Source organism: Notothenia rossii (genome assembly GCF_949606895.1).
Source record: "Notothenia rossii genome assembly, chromosome: 2".
Lineage (NCBI taxonomy): Eukaryota > Metazoa > Chordata > Actinopteri > Perciformes > Nototheniidae > Notothenia > Notothenia rossii.
Window position 1 is genome coordinate 68,546,172 of NC_136904.1, and position 18,238 is coordinate 68,564,409.

The window sequence follows — 18,238 nt, forward strand, 5'->3', positions numbered from 1 at the left end:
ACACACCCACTGGACTGATTACCCAAGATCCTCAGCTATGGTTGAAGCTCGGTGATTGGATGATTTAGCCGCAATGCACGTTGGGATATGGTTTTAATGCGATATGAAATAACTTTGCGTTGCCAGGCAACAGCTTGGGGTGAAAACAGTATTTCCGGTCTCGAAGTTTGCATAGTAATCTGCAGTAATAGACTAAAAACATCAGTTTATCCTTGTTAATTGCACAACATTGATTGGTTTAAATTGTGTACAATGCTTTCTTGTTTTTTCCCCCTTCGATTCGGAGTTTATGGCCGAATACACTACACTACCCATAATCCTCGGCTATCGTTTGGGACTACAGTCCCTTTGCTTGACAAACCCTGTGATTAATCTTCAAGTTTTGTGATTGGATGTTGGAGTTGCAGTGTGCCAAAGTTACGCTGAGCATCAAACAGCGCTTTGAAATGGAAGGAAACCACGGCAGACTATCCAAAACTGGACTCGAACGGGTCCAGCCACCCTCCAAGAACTACACATGCTGGCTATTGTGTTTCGCAACATGTTCTATGGCACGTCTCTAGTGGGAATTGTAGTTTTAAAAGACGTTTTAATTTTTCCCACAATTAGAAGTTGCCAGTATTAAACTGTGTACACCCCTGGAGGTTTAGGGGATAAGAAACACATTGGTGTTATCAAATTTAAAACATGTAATTAGTAAATGGGTGAAAATTGCTTGTGTCCATAATGGGCAGCATTAATATATACCCACATGACAGCTCATTGTTAGTTTGCAATTCTACTCCACTACAATTCAGAGGTTAACCTGGTATTTTTGCTCCACTACATTTATTTTAGTTACTTTGCAGATTCTTATTAATGATGTGAAATATAAACAACCCTTAAATCAGACTTTAGTTACACCTGAGTAAAATTCAGGGAAAGGTGATTGTCAAGTGCCAACAATCAGGAGAAATATTTGATTGTTGGTGCTTGAGAAGACTAAACATTTATCTGCAATTGACATGAATGGAAACAAGTAATAAAGTATATTCATTACTCGTTATTCTCTACTAATAGTTAATTAAAGACTGTATAATTGCTATTTTGCACATCCCTTTCAAGATTTCAAGATTTTCTAAGGTTTATTGACATATCATATACACAACTACGGTGTAGATATGCAATGATGAAAAAATTGGGTCTCAGGTTACTCAACAGTGTATTACAAGACATCTATCAATATGTGTGTACCTCCACCAAACAGTCAAATTCTGCACATTTCTTATTCTATCTACATACATCTTATAAGAGTATAATTAATATGTATACCATCAGTTAAAATAAGTGCTTCAACATTGTTAACATTGCAGGAAAGCAATATATTAGACGTACTTTGCCAGGCTTAATATTAATCTGTAGATATCCCCAAAGCTTTTTTCTTATTTAAAAGAAGACCTTAACCTAAAGTATTCTTTAATATTTAAATAAAGGTTAAATAGTTGTTCTGTTTTGCACCTCCTCCTATTAACATCTTTGTACATCCTGCACTAAACTGTTTTAATATAGAGATCACTTGCAGTATCTTCTTGATATTTTATATTCTATATTTCTATCATTGACCTTCCACTTTCCCCCTATTTTGTATGTACTCTTAAAATTGTTTTCATCAAATATAACATATTCAACACAATAATTCAATAACGTGCTTTAACCACTAGAATCGGAGCGGTTTAAAAAACTGTCAAGTTTAAAGTGTTACCACAACAAATTATACTTTGTATTATTAGTGTAGGACACTTATGTAGTTTTACTCATGTTTTCACATAATTTTACAGGATATTGCAATATTATTTGACATGTTTTACTTCTACACATTAATATCTGATTTGTAAAACATCACAGACAGAAAGGTACATTTTTTAGTGTCCTCTAAGCAAGGAGAAATGACACATAGTAAAAATGAAACCACACACCTATAATTCAGGATGTCTCCTATCAATGGCAATGATAATAATTCATATTTGATCAAGGCCAGCGAAAATATTACAAAGAAAAAAGTGTTGTGGCTCAACTTGCCCCGGGTTAGGGGTAAGTTGATCCAGGTCAGGGGGTAAATTGAACCACGGTTCAAACCTGGGCAAACCTGTTCAAACCTGGGCAAACCTACAACAAATATTAAAGGTAACTATAAACAAAATCAAATATACACTACGAGGCTCGTCTGATAATTTCCTTAAAAGGTGGAATCCGGTACTCACTTACATTGACTCTCTCACTTCCCTGGAATGTAACTGATAGTCCTATCAATGATATTGTATGTTGAGCTGTGTGTGTCGAGCATCAAACAATTGTATCTGTGCTAAGTCTTTTTATTTATTTATTTTTTCTTAATGACTCTTGTCCAGTTTTGGGTGGGTTATTATTTGTATTTTATTTCCTTTTGTTTTCATTATCATTCCCTTATCCTGTTCCTGATAAAAAAAAAAGAAAAAAAAAAAAAAAAAGGGGGGGATTTCATACATGTTTGACGACTGCTACTTCATTGTTGTTTTTTCTCATGTTTCCCAATAAAAATACATATGAAAAAAAAAAAAAAAGGTAACTATAAACTATAAATAACAAACCAAATACAAGCTTAGTTTTTCAAATATTTTTAATATAAATTTCGATTTTTAACATGTTAAAAGGAAAAGTAATCATACAAATGGTGATACAATTTCATACATCTTACCAATCAAACACAGGATAAATTAAACTTTCAATATAGCCTACAATGAGCTCTTATTATCAACTTCAGTAATTTTTCCATTGAAAAACTGGCTCAACTTACCCCAAGGCCCATGGTTCACTTGATTACAACTATAAGGCGTTGCCTGGTTACAGGGGGTGGTTCAATTTACCCACTGGCTCAACTTACCCCCTTCTCCCCCAATGTCTTTAAAAACTACAAGTCCCTGTCTATCAGCTATGCACCGCTACCTATCTACAAATAAAAGTCAGCAGAATTACTATTGATACTGCAAGGAGACGTATTGTGTGAAGAGAAATTGAAGATGTTGTTTAATTGCTGATATATTTATGATGCACGTCACATTTTCAGTTTTGGTGGCAGTGTTAGAAATTAAAATCAATGTTTTGATGGCATAATGTAGCTTAAACATACCGTCAGTTTAAATGCTGTGTTATACTGAAAAACCAGAAGTTCTCGCGCACAATGTCGGATGTAAAGCTTTTATTCTGAAAAACCTTCATCTCCGGTTAGCATTTAGCATGTGGCTAATATTCCTTTCCTTATAGAGGTGCATTTCAAAGTGAAATGACATGGAGTGATGCACACCGAAACTTAATGATTTTAACACTACAACTATAGATGTCGAAATATTATTATTGCTGAATATTAAAATGAAGGTACAGTTTATTTTACTAAGTTTTGTTTACCGACGTGGGTAGCATGTGACAACATCCGGAACTACCGGAAATGATAACTGCAGAGAAGTATTTCCTGTATTTTTAGAGTATTGATTACAGCGTTTAAAATTTATTAAATGAAAAGTCATGAAAGAGATAAGGAGGAGAAAAGGCGTGTTTAGTTATATATTGAATGTACAATGTCTGAATCCTCTGTTATGCGCAAGAACGGACATTAAAGACGTGGAGGGCCGGCCCCCAGCATCGCCAACCGGCCCACAGGGAGGAACCAGCAGAGGATATTTAACAGCTGGAAAAGTGGTTCTCGGCCCTTTCCTTCCTTCGCTCGAGAGCCCGAGAACACAGCTGTTTCTCTCTCTGAACCATCTTCTGCTTCAGTGGCGGCCGGCCCATAGGGGCGCTAGGGGCGCCGCCCCACCTCTTCCCACATACAAAAAAAATTATTAAAAACAATATTACATTTAAAAAAAAATATAAAAAAATATATATATTTAAAAAATATATATATTTTATATTTTTTATTTTTAATGAACAAGGTAAATATCATACAATTGGTATCAGTAAAATGTATAATCTACAATAAAATCTTGTTTAAAATTGTGTTACGATGTCTAAAGTTACTGATAAGTCACATGTTTCCTGCCTGGCCTTGCCCTTGGCATTAGTTTATCATTACGGGGCGCTGCCCCCGAGCCAAACTATAGGTTACTTACGTAACCCCAGTTCTCAGAGTAACATGAAGTGAGATGTCTCACTATGGGATGCGCCTCATCGCGGAGCAAACAGAAGCATCAATCTCATTACGCCAATCCTGATTGGCTGGTGATCTTGACGTCAGCGTCAGGGAATCCACCCCCTATAAGTGGCTTGCGCTACGCCGCATGCGTCATTCAAAATAAGCACCTCTTCTCGCTTCACCATAGCAAGGAGGGCCGTCTGGTGAGACATCTCACTTCATGTTACTCTGATAACTGGGGTTACGTAAGTAACCTATAGTTCTCATTCATAACACTCCGTTCGATGTCTCACTATGGGATATTGTAGCTCCCGTATTGCCAGACGAGCTTATCTCGAAAGTCACCAAGATCAACCAGAACTTAACAGTTAGAGTTCTAACTCAGCAGGGGGCCCAGCACTGCATGGGCCACACTGGGAGCAGAGACGTCTAATCTGTAAAAGCGGACAAAAGTGAGCGGCGAGGACCAGCTCGCTGCTGCACAAATGTCTTGGATGGAACCACCCCTGAACAAAGCCCAGGATGTAGCCAGACCACGAGTCGAATGAGCACGCAAACCCGAAGGTGCCTGCAGACCCTGACTCGTGTAAGCCAAAGCAATTGCCTCCACAATCCAGTGAGAGAGCCGTTGCCTAGTAACAGGCTTGCCCTTCTGAGGGTTAGCCCAGGACACAAAGAGTTGGTCATTATGACGAAACTCTTTTGATCTGTCCATATAAGTGCGTAAAGCACGGACTGGACATAGCAAATTCGGCTGCTGTTCCCCGGAGGGACACAGCGGCGGAGGAAATGCCTCAATGTCAATGGGGGTACATGAACCAACCACCTTAGGTATAAAGGCAGGGTTGGGCTTCAGCAACATTCTCGTTAACCGTCGGGCGAACTGAGTGCATGAAGGATGTACAGATAGCGCATGAATGTCACTGACTCGCTTGGCGGATGCCAGGGCCAGTAACAGCACTGTCTTGAGTGACAGGTGCTTCATGTCAGCTTCTTCCAGCGGTTCAAATGGAGGTCGAGTGAGCCCATCTAAAACCACTGTCAAGTCCCATAAGGGCACCAGTGACCTGGAAACAGGAAGGAGCCTGCGAGCTCCCTTCATAAAACGGCAGACCAGAGGATGCTGGCCGGCCGTCTTACCCTCAAAACCCACATGGCATGCAGCAATAGCAGCCAGGTACACTTTGATCGTGGAGAAAGCTCTGTGTTTATCAATTAGGTCCTGTAGAAATGATAAAATCACTCCCACAGCGCATTGAAAAGAGGTGTGCCCTTTTTGAAGGCACCAGTCCTCAAACACCCTCCACTTACAGTCATAAAGAGACCTAGTGGAGGAAGCTCTTGCACTCTGAATAGTGTTTATCACCTTCTGCGGGAGACCCACTGCATTCAGATTATACCACTCATGGGCCAGGCCCATAGGGCCATGCTTTCCGGATTTGGGTGAAAGATCGTCCCCCCCGCCTGAGACAGTATGTCTCTGCGTAGGGGGAGCTGCCACGGCTGACCGCACAGCAGCTGATATATCTCCGCCAGCCAGTACCTTACAGGCCAGTGCGGAGCTATCAGGATCATTGTGTGTCGCCGTTCCCTCACTCTGGCCAGAGTTGGGGGTATCAGCGCCAGGGGTGGAAACGCGTACAGGAGGACCGGAGGCCAAATGTGCGCGAGCGCGTCCACGCCTAATGGTGCGTTTTGATCGCGCATTGAAAAGAAAAGCTGACAGTGAGCATTTTCTTTTGATGCGAACAGATCTACCGCGGCTCGGCCGTAACGCACCCACAGCTGGCTCACAACCATTGGATGTAGAGTCCAGTCTGCATATAGTGGTACGCTTCTGGACAGCAGGTCTGCCCCGAGGTTCATCACACCCGGTACGTGCGTCGCTCTCAGAGAGAGGAGACTGCCGCATCTCCACAAGATCAGTTTGCGTGCCAGCATGTGTAACTGGAGAGAGCGCAAACCTCCTTGTCGGTTTATATACGATATTGTGGTCGTATTTTCCGTCCTCACGAGGACATGGTGTCCTCTGAGAAAAGGCAGAAAGCATTTTAGGGTGAGGAACACCGCTAAAAGCTCCAGGTAATTTATGTGCGACCGCTGGAGGTCTCTGCTCGAGAGACCCCTCACCGGACGACCTTCGTAAATACCTCCCCAGCCTGTCAGACATGCGTCTGTGGTGACCACCTTCCGTGAAAGGACAGCACCCATAGGCACGCCCCGTACCAGAAAAGTCGGATACAGCCAGTGGCGCAGTGCCATTACGCATTTCACAGTAACCATCACTCTCCGCGCGCCATGACGCGCGGGGTTTAGTTTTAAAGCGGCTACCCAGCGCTGAAACTCCCTCATGTGTAACCGTCCCAGTCGTACGACCAGGATGGCTGACGCCATGAGCCCCAGTAACCGCAGGCATGATCTGAAAAGAACATGTTTGCGCAGCTGGAAATGAGCGAGGCAAGCTCTGAAAGCTTTCACTCCTTCCGCTGACAGGCAAAGTAAAGGGCACCGAGTTCAGGTGTAAACCCAGGAAGAGTACAGTCTGTGCCGGGCACAACATGCTCTTTTCTGTGTTTATTATGAAACCCAGGTTGAGCAGGTGCTTTACGAGGACATTTGTCTGCGTAATAGCCTCCTGTTCCGACTGTGCGAGAAGCAGCCAGTCGTCTAGGTAGGTTGCCAGGCGAATACCCTGTTGTCTTAACGGGGCTATCGCGGCTTCCGTACATCGTACAAACACTCTTGGACTGAGAGACAGACCGAAGGGAAGTACTCTGTATTCGTAACAGATCCCCTGAAATGCGAACCTCAGATATTTCCTTGGTGGATAATATACTGGGATATGGAAATACGCATCTTTCAGGTCGACTGATGTAAACCAGTCGTTTTGTCGCACGAGACGCAGCAGAGATGTGTGAGTGAGCATTCTGAATTTGTATCTTTTTAGATACGTGTTCAGAGCCCTCAAATCTAGTATTGGCCGAATTCCGTTCCCTCCCCGTTTGGGAACGAGGAAATACTTGGAAGAAAAGCCGCTCTGACTCCGCTCGGCGGGTATTATAGATATAGCCTTCTTTTCTAGAAGCGAGAGGATCTCTCTTTCTAGAATGTGGGCTGACTCCCCTCGGGCCTGTGAATACAGAACGCCCGAGAAACGAGGGGGGGTGACAGCGAATTGGAGTCTGTAGCCCCGTGTAACTGTCTTGAACACCCAAGCAGACGTTGTGAGCATCTTCCGCTGTTCGCTCCTTAGAGCCAGCGGAGATGTCACGTCTTTTGCCCTCTGAGTCTCTACTTGTTGTGTTATGGGGCCCTCTAGTGTCTGAACACGGTGGTACCCCGATTTGACAGTCCCCACCGACACTGCGCATGCGCGTGACGGAGGTGCCTTCACAACCCCAGCCGGCACTGCGCCTGCACGTGACGGTGGTAGCCTCACAGCCCCAGTCGTAACTGCGCATGCGCGTGGCGGCGGTGCCTTCACAGACCCGTTCATTGTCCGCCTTTTGAGAGAGGCCGTAGCTGCTCTCAAAAGGGGAACAAATGGCGGGCTGTTTATTGGTTTTATTGTTTTCATTGTTTTCTCTTTCATTTTTCTGAGCTGCGCCCTCAGCCTGAGGCCTGGATGCGTCAGCGGAAAATGCTTTATCTGAGAAAACAGAACAATATTGTGACATGTGTTTTGGTGCACTTGAGGATGGCGTTGAGGCATCTCTCGAGGCAGCGGGAACACATCTGGAGCTGGGGAACCTTCCAGCTCCGTCACCGAGGGAAGAAGAGGAGGCTGTCAGGCCGCCAGCTTCCTCTTCCTCGACTGCTGGCCGAAATTCCGGGTTGGCTGCTTCTGGGCTGCAGCCGGAACCGGAGATTTTCTGGTAAGCGGTTAGCAGCGAGGAAACATTCAAAGCCCTGGCAGACAATGCTGCGGCTCTGTAGGACCGTTCAGTCATGGTTGACTGGAACCGGTCCGCCTTTGCCGGCAGCGTGGGGTTCCTGCTCGGTGTAGTCGCCATCCTCGGGAGGAGGTGAGCTGCCACCAGCGGTTCCATCGGCGGTATGCGGAGCAGGCCGAGCCTCTCCATACCGTCGCAGTCTAGGGAGGAGGCACCCTGGATTGGGGCCTTGTTGCTGAAGGGCCGGTCTCTCTACGAGACCGACACCTCATCCAACATCTCCGGGAAGACCGGCAGGAGTTGCCTCTTTGTCCTCGTTGCTTGGGGCCAATTTTTCCCCTCGTAACGGGACCTGGAGGTCTCCTTGGCCATTTCGGGCCATGGGATGTCTAGTCTGGCTGCGGCACGCTGACACACGGCCTGCAGGTCCATACTCAGACAGGGCGAAGCTGGTGTGCTATCGCCCGGGAGAGCAGCCATCGCTCCCGGCATTGCAGCATGAGCCGATGACATGAAGACGTTGTCTTCCTGCTCATCAGAGTCGGACAGGAGGAATCCAGAGGTTTCATCCTCTTCGTCCTCCGTATAGTCCAACTCCAGGACATCGTCTGCGGGCGAGACCATGGTGAGGTCCAGCCGGGGGCCCCAGCTTGGTATAGCGTGGGGCCCCGCTCGCACGTCCCTCGCTGCCACCGAGTCCCAGCCTGACACGGCGCGGGACTCCGGTTCTGCAGCTGCCACTAATGATGAGCCCCAGACCGACACAGTGCGGGGCTCCATCTCTGTGGCGGACGCCCCCGTGTCTTGATTTCCGTCCGGTAAATCAGAGGACATGAGGGGGTCCTGACCCGACAAGCTAGCTTGGCGAGCTAACCGTCGGCGGAGGCTCTTCACGGTGAAACGGGCACAATGCCCGCATGAGCCGGGGTTGTCGATAGCCTCCTGGGCATGTTGCAGCCCGAGGCAGGACGAGCACACCTGGTGTGCGTCTGTGTCCGAAATCTCCAACCCGCAGCCGCAGAGCCGAGCCTCCGATTCCCTGGCTCCTCTGGTGTGAGGGAGAGACGTGTCCATCTTGTCCACCATTATGGCGACGTGGGAAGGACGCGCTCGTAGCAGGTGCGTTGCTGAGAAAAGAGAATCACAACCTGTCGTTAATCCGGAGAAAAAGCGACGGTGTAGATTTTATTCTCAAAGAATATTAACTGGTGTGTTAATACCTTTTTTATCTTCTACTCCTCTGGTGTGAGAGAGAAAAAGAAAAAACGTCCTCGCTACCGTGGTGTCGGTAGTGAGGGAAGACAAACTAGCAACACGTGTGTTGCTAGCTTGAAAAAATCAAAACCTTACCTTTATTTCCGAAGAAAAAACGGCGAGGTCGATTTGCAATACTAACTGGTGTGTTAGTATTAACAGTCTTCTTGCAGAAGTATATATAGAAGTAGCCGGCGAGCGCCCGTCGACCGAAGTTAGCTTGGATAGCTTGGTTCAGTCTGTGGACTGTTAAGCTAGCCCGGCTACCAATATAGAGATGTGCTCTGAAGCGAGAAGAGGTGTTTGAATGACGCATGCGGCGTAGCGCAAGCCACTTATAGGGGGTGGATTCCCTGACGCTGACGTCAAGATCACCAGCCAATCAGGATTGGCGTAATGAGATTGATGCTTCTGTTTGCTCCGCGATGAGGCGCATCCCATAGTGAGACATCGAACGGAGTGTTATGAATGAGAACAGCAGCAACCAGCACGTTGCAAAAGTCTCAATAGTAAACTGTGCCGCCGAAACATAATTTCAGCCAATCAGCGCCGTCAAATATTTTGGTCACGAGGGCGCTCACGTTGGCGTCCACGTTGCTTACGTGCGTTGACGTGAGTTGTTTTTTAGACTCGTGAGGAACTGGGGTAGTATCTATAGTAACGCAGTGTAGGCGGAGCCGTGACGTCATCTTCAATGAGCTCCCCAGAAAAACAACACAGCTGTTAGCTCTTAGCACTCAGAGCTCACAGCTCTTCATATCTGTTCAGAAACTAGACAAAAGTTAAACAAGTACAAACCACATACTGTCTGTGTCATGGCGAATACAGTCGCTGGTTTATTTATGTCTGTATAGGCCGTTGTTGTGAGTGTGGACGGTCGGAGCATTTACAACGTTAGCTTAGCCAAATCTCCATTAGAAAACACGCATTTTAAAAGGTTTTTCGCCTGCCGTCTGTCTGCAGACATGTCAAAGCCTCAATTCATGGTTTTTACTATCTGGTATCAGTATGTTGTTACTTCGGCATCATTTTGAAACGTGTATTACAATTAAATCACGGTCAAATATGTTCATTTTGTTGTAGTTGTAGCCCCCTTGCCAGCGATTCTCTCTCTAGTTTAGCATACTCAGCCCGACTCAGCCTGGTTGTTCCTGGCCCTAGAACCACGATTTTATGGGGCCATTACATCACCAGAAGTCCCAATTTAAGGGGTCATTTCTCCCCCTAAAAATTTTTTTACTCACTATATCAACAGCCCCACCAAAAATATTTTCCACCAGCCGCCACTGTTCTACTTGTAACATTACTGCCCCTTTTTTTAATTAAAGTACCCATTTGAACCTTCTCAAAGACTCCATTGGTTTCCTACTTTTAAAGCTTCTCTCCTGGACGCGAGAATAACGAACAAAGTTATGAGCAGTTCTTCCATTTTGTCCAGAAGTCTTATAATCAGGCCTCTATAAATAGAGAACTACGGCAGATGTGTAATATTTAATGCAGCTGAATCATATATTACAATGCCGTTATGTGATGACTTTCAAAGAGAAAAGCAAGTACACTCGGAATAAAGTATAATTTTTTTTTTAAATGTTTTTGGATTTCCTATCGCATTAACATCATATCGTTATCGTTTTCTGCGTTTCCGTGTTCGTGTGGCCGAACCGTCTATCTGATAGAGAACTGTAGCAGATACGACCGTTATCGTCCTCGTGTGGCCGGGGTATTAGTCACTGGAGCAACACCCAGTGAGTGGTGGCATTAGCAATTAGCTTGAATGTCAGATAAACACAAAAAGACTAAATGGGAAAGAGCTGTTGTGTGATTAGCTGTTAGCAAGAAGTTGGAGATTTTATTTTTACAGATTGCCAAAAAATAAAATAATAAAATAAATGGGGCTCAGAGCCTCAAAATACTGAAATCTGTATCTTTTTTAATCTTTTTTTCCTTCAAATTTGTTACCCTTTTATAAATAACACACTGTTATTTACTAAACAATAACACACTATTATCCTTGTTTTTATTTATTCGTTTAATTCTATAATATTGGGCTTTTTAGCCGTCCGTCAGGAACTGATTTTCAAAATAAAGTCACCGGAAACAGACGTAGGACCAGTTCAAGCTCGATGATTTGGATGTTGTAGGCGCAATGCACGCTGGGATATGGTGTTTCCCACATAGCACGTTTCGTTAAAGGTCCACTGGACGCAGCGCAGTCCAATTCGAGAAGGCGATTCGCCATTAAAAGAAGAAGAAGAAGAAGAAGAAGAAGAAGAAGAAGAAGAAGAAGAAGAAGAAGACATTGAACCCTCCTTGACACAAACCCGTTTTCTGTTATGTAATAAAGACATTTACAGTGTTTTTTTTAAATGATTTAAGCTTTTGCATCACTTTACACAGCACCATGTGTCGACATACAAGCTTACGCGTGCAAATTATTTACTAGTTAAACCGTGAACTGCTCAGTTAGCATCATTGAGTTAGCCTTAGCTAACGTCTGTCGTTTTACGGAGCTGTTGCAGTTTAAAATCAATCGATAGTAACATAGTTGATCATGTTGTAAATATAATGGGGCTTCTTCAGTTTTTTGACAGTATTTTGGGTTTTAAAGCTTAAATTCACTCTTCGAGCCAATCTGAGATCTGCTCAGATATTTGTCCCGTTGATATTTAAACAGACATTACTAGCCGCTAGCCGATACATGATCCAGTAGATTCTGTGCATTAACCAAAAGTAAAAACGCATTAGCAGGTACAGGTTACCAAAAAACATGCATCTGAAGATGATATGTTATATATTAGGAATTGATAATAACTGAATTATTGTTAAAACCAGGGGTGGGGTTTCAAAGGAGATCTACATACTCTTGTTCCTCCATTGCTAATAGAATAACCTCAATGCCCTATACCAAAACATTTTAATCATACCTTTCCCTCATAATGCTGATGTTGGTCTAAACTTTAATTCACTTAATATTAGGCTAGTTTAAATGACAGCTACATCTATGATCTAACTAACACCTTCTTTTTTTGTTTCAGCACAATGTCGAAAGAAACTGAAAAAACCAACAAACTAGAAGCTCTTCTTCTGCTTGGGGATGCATATGTTGAGGACACACAGGCAAGTTTCTTGTTTTTTTTATACCCAAAGTGTCATTATTTAAATCCAGTTAGTTAATGTCCATTTTTTCTCCCTCTGTGTTTCATTACATTCCATGTCCATAAAGAAACTCAACAAGGAAACTCAACAAGGAGACGCAAAAAGAAGACGCAAAAAGAAGACGCAAAAAGAAGACGAACCACCTCCAAAAGTGACCTGGTGGAAGAGAGACCAAGATGGGCAACGTGTGGCCAGCAGCAAACGAAGGAAAAAAAGTTCTTCTAATTGTTAGTCTACATTTTATGAATTTAATCAAAGTCAGTATATGTGATTTAAAGTAGCCACTGGTTTAATAATGCTGTTGATACTTCATATTTCTATATATTTGCACATCGATTTTGTCAGAGGACTAAGGACTAAAACCAATAAGCGGATGTAAATGACATGATAATACAAACAAAATACATTGAGCTTTGATATTTTTCATGTTTGCTGAAGGTTGGTGTTTTTGTAACATTTCTTTAAATCTGTCAATTAGCTAAAATAATCTGTTTAATGGGTTTGAATAATTTCCCCCCCAAACAGATGGTACTCCTCCATGCAGTAGTTCCACCGTAACAACACCATGTCTAAGCTACCAAGATCCTGGTAAGAAAAAAGCTACTTTTGAAGACTTTTTCTAGATAAGGTATGTTTCATATGAAATGTTTTCCTCATGGTATGTATTTATATTTCTGTATTTAAAGATTTTAATATGCAGAGAAGACCTTCTACGGGACTCTGAGACCATTAAGGAGCAAGGTGTTGGCGATGTGCCACCATTGTCATCTTGGACTCAAAGGCAAAAAGAGTTTCAACAGTGTTGGCAACAGGCGAGGCCACAGAACGTTGACAACTTATTAATAACTAAGAATATCATCAAGATGACCTGCAATCACTGTCTCCTGGAAGAAGCTGTCATCCGTTGTGAGGAAAGTATGCCATCAGAGTGGTTTTGTGCAGAGTGTGATATATTGGTTCATACAAAACACACTCTGCACAGTAGGCAAACCAACTGTAATGGATTTTATAAGTATATTCCTCCAACAGAGTCTGTGAAACTCCGGGATGGCAAATACATCATTTCTAAACAAGGTTAGTGTCCCATTTTTTTTTCCCCCTCACAAAAAAACTCATTTGAATCTCAAATTGCATTCTGTTATCATAGTGCTTGCTTACAACATTGTTAAATCTCATCCTGATTGTACTTTGACCTTGCAGACCGTTTGCTTCCAACATCCGTTCCTTCAAGGATATGTTCTTGTGAAGTTTTCGATGTTGCAGTCTCTGTTGGTAGACCTATCATATTGGTGTGCATAAATGGTAGGTTTTGGTGAAATTGTTTTTTTAAAGTATTTTTTAACTAATTCTCTAATTCATTGTTATTGTTTTTTTCTTTATGTGTTCTTAGGCCGTTACGATCTTAATGTTCCAGAGCTAACATGCAAACATTGCACTAAGAAATGGGGTCCAGAATTCAATTACTTGGTTAGGAGTGGATACTGGCCAGCTACCATGCAAGCACAGACCCTGTTCCACCAAAATCTGTTCCATTCCTTTGAGGCTATGAAGACGGCAGCTCCAGGAATGTCTAGACAAGCCTTTACTGCAATGTTGGACCAGAGAACAAAGCAGTTTGGAAGAGTAAGTACAAATGTGAAGCTGAAAGACAAATACATGTATTATCATAATAAATATATTTATGGCCAAATATGGATGAGCGAGATATGATACAAAATATGATAAAATATATAATGTATTTTTATTTCAGACTGGCAAGGTGAATGCAGATGCTTTTCAGAGAAGCTCTCTGCAGTATGTGTAGTGCACATTTGAAGAGAATAAACTTCTGGGTAAAGAGCCATTTGTCTGTCCAGCCTGTAGCCCTGAAATGGTGGCTGTTTCAGTAGATGGCAATAGGAAACTTTACAGGTTCCAGAAAACAAACCAGTAATTTTTTTACATTGACACAGCAATTGTCCTTAGTCCTTGTATTTTAATTTGACATTGGGATAGCTATTTTTATTTATTTTTTACATTACATGTCATCTGTTAGACGCTTTTATCCAAAGCGACTTACATACATTCAGTACAGTGGACAATCCCCACAGGAGCAATTAGTAGCTATAGTTCTTTCCTGTTATATAGCTGTTAAAACTACAACTGTTGAATCTAAAATATTTCTGTTAGACTTTATAACCTTGTTTTGAAAGATGTGCTTTAAATATAATTATTATTATTATTATTACTATGTTCAATTTGTAACTAGAGTGGTTATCTATAATTCCTTTTCTTATAGGAGTGAAGAGCCAGGCTTCTTTGACGCAGTGTTTTTAGCCCAAGACTCTGAGGTTTCCACTTTTGTGGAGGATGTCCGAGGGGCTGTCAAAAGTGTGAGTTTTAAGTTAAGCAGAGCAAAAATGTATCTCACCTTTCTTAATAACTAATAAAAGTTAAAATAGTAGTAACACAGTTGCCTTCATATTTTTTTGGAGATGGGATAGAAGTGTTGAGACCAGATGACAGGGTGATGAGGTTAGCAATGCGGTCAAACTGTCACAAACATTATTGCTGTAAAACTGGATTGAAAAAACAGCTAAATTCTAATCCAGAATATATTACACATTTGGAGCCTTCCAATTATCCAAAAACAGGTTTGTTATTATCCAGGGAGTTGCATATCCAGGTGAATCTGGCAGTCGAGCACAAAACACTTGTGTGTAATAGTTTACATGTTTGATAATACCGTCAGTTGGTCCCACTATCCAGTGTTTTGAAATAACTTCTGATAATGATTCTCTAAAAACGATTTACTTTGGTAGACTAAAGGAAAAGCAATGTGTGGGGAATCTCACTGGACAGCAGCAAGGGAGACCTCTAAGCGAGCCAACAAGTTGGATGAAGAAGGTGTTGAAATTGCTGTGTGTAGGCATGGATTTCTTCTCAAAGGTTGGTAGTTGTCTTGATCATTTTCAATTAAAATATTTGTAGATAATCTGAAGCCTTACCTTCAATCTGCTTTGTACTCACTATTTTTATTTTTTTTTTAAAAACCTTTAAATATGTATTGAGGAGAAATCTTTGCCTATCCGATGTTTCTCCAAAAAGAGTTCCAGAGTGCCTCACTTTTGGCAATGGACGTGACGTGTCGGCATGTACCATATCTTGACAAAGTGTCAGAAGCCTTGCCTCATCTTCAGCCCCTAAAGGAAATGAGACATTGCTTGTCTGTGATGCATGCCAAAGCCCACAACACCAAATGCGAGGTGAGGATTTGAATTACTTAAACAACAATTAATGCTAAATCTGACCACTACACATGAGTCTGAACTGATCCAAGAGAATGTTTTAAGTTATGAGTTATTGACCTTGAGATTTGCATCAACATTGATTACCTCATGCTTTAGATTCTTTGGAATGCACGGAACCAGGAGGGTGCCGGCACCACTCTTGGTGAAGAAGTGGAACAAGTAAACAGCTTCTTATCCAGATGTGGCCTAACAACTAAATACATGGCCAAGTCAGGTTTGTGAACTTGTTTGGGCCCTGCCATCCTGTAAATGTACACATTTATATTTTATAACATTGTAATGAGATGTATTCTTCTTCACAGCAAGAACTGACATGCTCACAGTCCATGCTATGGGCTGGAACCATCACAAAGAGAATTGTCTCCACATTGCCATGTCCTCTAGATTCAAAAAACTATGTTTGTGTATTGAAATGGAGATAACTATTTTAAGCTGTAAAATTTGACATTTAAGTCCACCCAATATATATAAAAATTACACCCCCATATAGAAATTGCAGTGGTGCAGGACTAGAGCTACAAAATTCATTAAATATGTTATTGTGTTAATTTCCTCCTTAAAATGCATACTTTTGTTTTATTTTCATTGAATTATTTTATAAAATGGCATGATTCTGTTTTGCTATTTTGCAGACAGCAGAAAAGACAGAGGCTGCAACTGAGAGCCTGAAGAAAATGCAGGACCAGTTGAATTGCTCTGATGACATGCTAGAACTGTGAGTTGATGATGTCAAACAGTGGGCCAGTAAAGGTAAGAACAATGCTGTTTTGACGTATACATAGATGGAGTCGGTTCATAAAAACTAAATAATGCTGTCCAAATTAAACTTTGTCCTTTAGTGTGCCTGTTAGTGTGCCTGTTAATGTGCGATGTGCAAATAACAGACCTTGATTGTGTTTGAAACTTGTTTTCTTGTTTTTATCTTATTCATTTAGGAAGTGCATCAGCCAGTCCTGCAGATGCTGGTTGTTTGCAGATCTCAATAGAAGCACTCTTTGTGAGCATTTGCCAGAAAAAGCACTACCTTTACAGACAAAATGGTAAGCATTTTGGGACATTTATTGGTTGTGTTGATTAAATCCCGTCAGCTCTTTTGTAATCTATGTTTTACTCTCATTACAGATCGTAACAAAAGGCGTCAAAAGATCGTCCAAAAGGTTGCCCAAGAAAAGAAAAAGTTGCTAGAGGACATCCACAAGTACAACCAGCAACCTGATGGTGACACTATTGACACCAACTCGGTTGGGGAGAAACTCTCAACCAAATCTGCAGAGAGCATGATCTGGCCTTGGCAGGAACCCAACAGAGGTGCTGTATAAAGATTTTACTTCTAATCTACAAAACTGTAGTAATAAAATGTGTTCATTAATGTGAAATGTTTATATTCATTCTCAGACGGTGTGGTCATTCTCACTAAGAAGGGGCTGTTTGACCAAAAAATGCTTCTGTCACAACTGACAGAAGAAAAGCAGATCCTTGTGAAGGAGATGATGCAGCACTGTCAGTACCTCAAGGACTCTGTATCAAAGGTCCAGACACTGATGGCCCCAGTTTCATTGATCACACAGACAGGAAGTAAGTGAACCACATGGATTTATTCACTTTAAAATTTATAAGCCAATGTTTTTCAAACCAGCAAAGGCAAACACACTTTAAAGAAGATTTTATCCATCTGTTTGTTTTTATTTGAGTCTGACTGCATTCTAGTATTTCTTGACCTAAATACATTTTCTCTGAATAATTTTCACAATTTATATGTTTGCTATATAACTTGTAGGCTATCCGAATGGAATCACAGAGGAGGGGTACAAGGGTCTTATGTGTCTTCTAAGGAGAAATCTGCATGACCTCAGACTCAAACAGCAGACAGTAGCAGGCGCCTACAGAGGAATTCTGGAACCCAGTCCTAGGCTGGTGGAGGAGGACGAGGACGAGGACATGGAAGAAGAAAAAGACTGGCAAAGTGACAACAGCTCAGATGATGAAGATGACGGAGAAGAAGGGACTTGACTTGTGGAAAGTTACTTGGTGCCCTTATCCAGTTCTATAGTTAGAGCGGACATATTATGCTTATTTTCAGGTTCATATTGTGTCCATATATCTGCCTTTACTGTTCTTCATTTTCACAGCTCCCTTCAGCCATTCTGACTTAATAATCAGATTTCAGCTAGCTGAATGTTTTAAGTGAATAAAAAGGTAGTAAAGTGACACCAAACACAAAGCAGTCTAACAACTAACCTGTGGTGTTTAGCTAGCTAACAGGCACAACACTAGCACGCTAACACAGCGAGCTAACATGTAGATGTTTCCGTCTGGATTTGATTAAGTGTGCAGTTTTTACATTAAAGCGGACATATTAAGCTTATTTGAGTTTGAAATGAGCGCTTCTACTGTGACATGTTTCCATGCTTTAATGTTGAAAAATTACTTTTTTTCTCATATTACCTGTGCTGCAGCACCTCTTTTCTTTCCTTTGTCATGTACATTATCATATTGTA

At 42.1% G+C, this 18,238-nt stretch overlaps 2 protein-coding genes across 2 annotated transcripts; both read left to right on the forward strand.

Moving 5' to 3' along the window:
• Positions 1-14,261: 14,261 nt before the first annotated feature.
• LOC307029665 (uncharacterized protein) lies at positions 14,262-17,059 on the forward strand (the record flags this gene model as incomplete). The annotated part of the gene is made up of 7 exons (XM_079665744.1): positions 14,262-14,379; positions 14,729-14,822; positions 15,252-15,378; positions 15,538-15,695; positions 15,837-15,954; positions 16,043-16,138; positions 16,863-17,059. Exons 1-7 carry the CDS (start codon positions 14,321-14,323, stop codon positions 17,057-17,059), a joined length of 849 nt encoding a protein of 282 aa, XP_079521870.1. The 5' UTR covers positions 14,262-14,320.
• Positions 17,060-17,153: 94 nt separating this feature from the next.
• Positions 17,154-17,792, forward strand: LOC307030057 (uncharacterized protein). The gene is made up of 2 exons (XM_079666280.1): positions 17,154-17,315; positions 17,518-17,792. The coding sequence occupies exons 1-2, from the start codon at positions 17,180-17,182 to the stop codon at positions 17,748-17,750; spliced, it is 369 nt and encodes a 122-aa protein (XP_079522406.1). The 5' UTR covers positions 17,154-17,179; the 3' UTR covers positions 17,751-17,792.
• The last annotated feature ends 446 nt before the right edge of the window (positions 17,793-18,238 follow it).

Coding starts and splice junctions, on each gene's coding strand:
- LOC307030057 (XM_079666280.1), top strand. CDS start 17,180: ATGCTTCTGTCACAACTGACAGAAGAAAAGCAGATCCTTGTGAAGGAG. Junction 17,316..17,517: donor ATTGATCACACAGACAGGAA/GTAAGTGAACCA, acceptor TATAACTTGTAG/GCTATCCGAATGGAATCACA.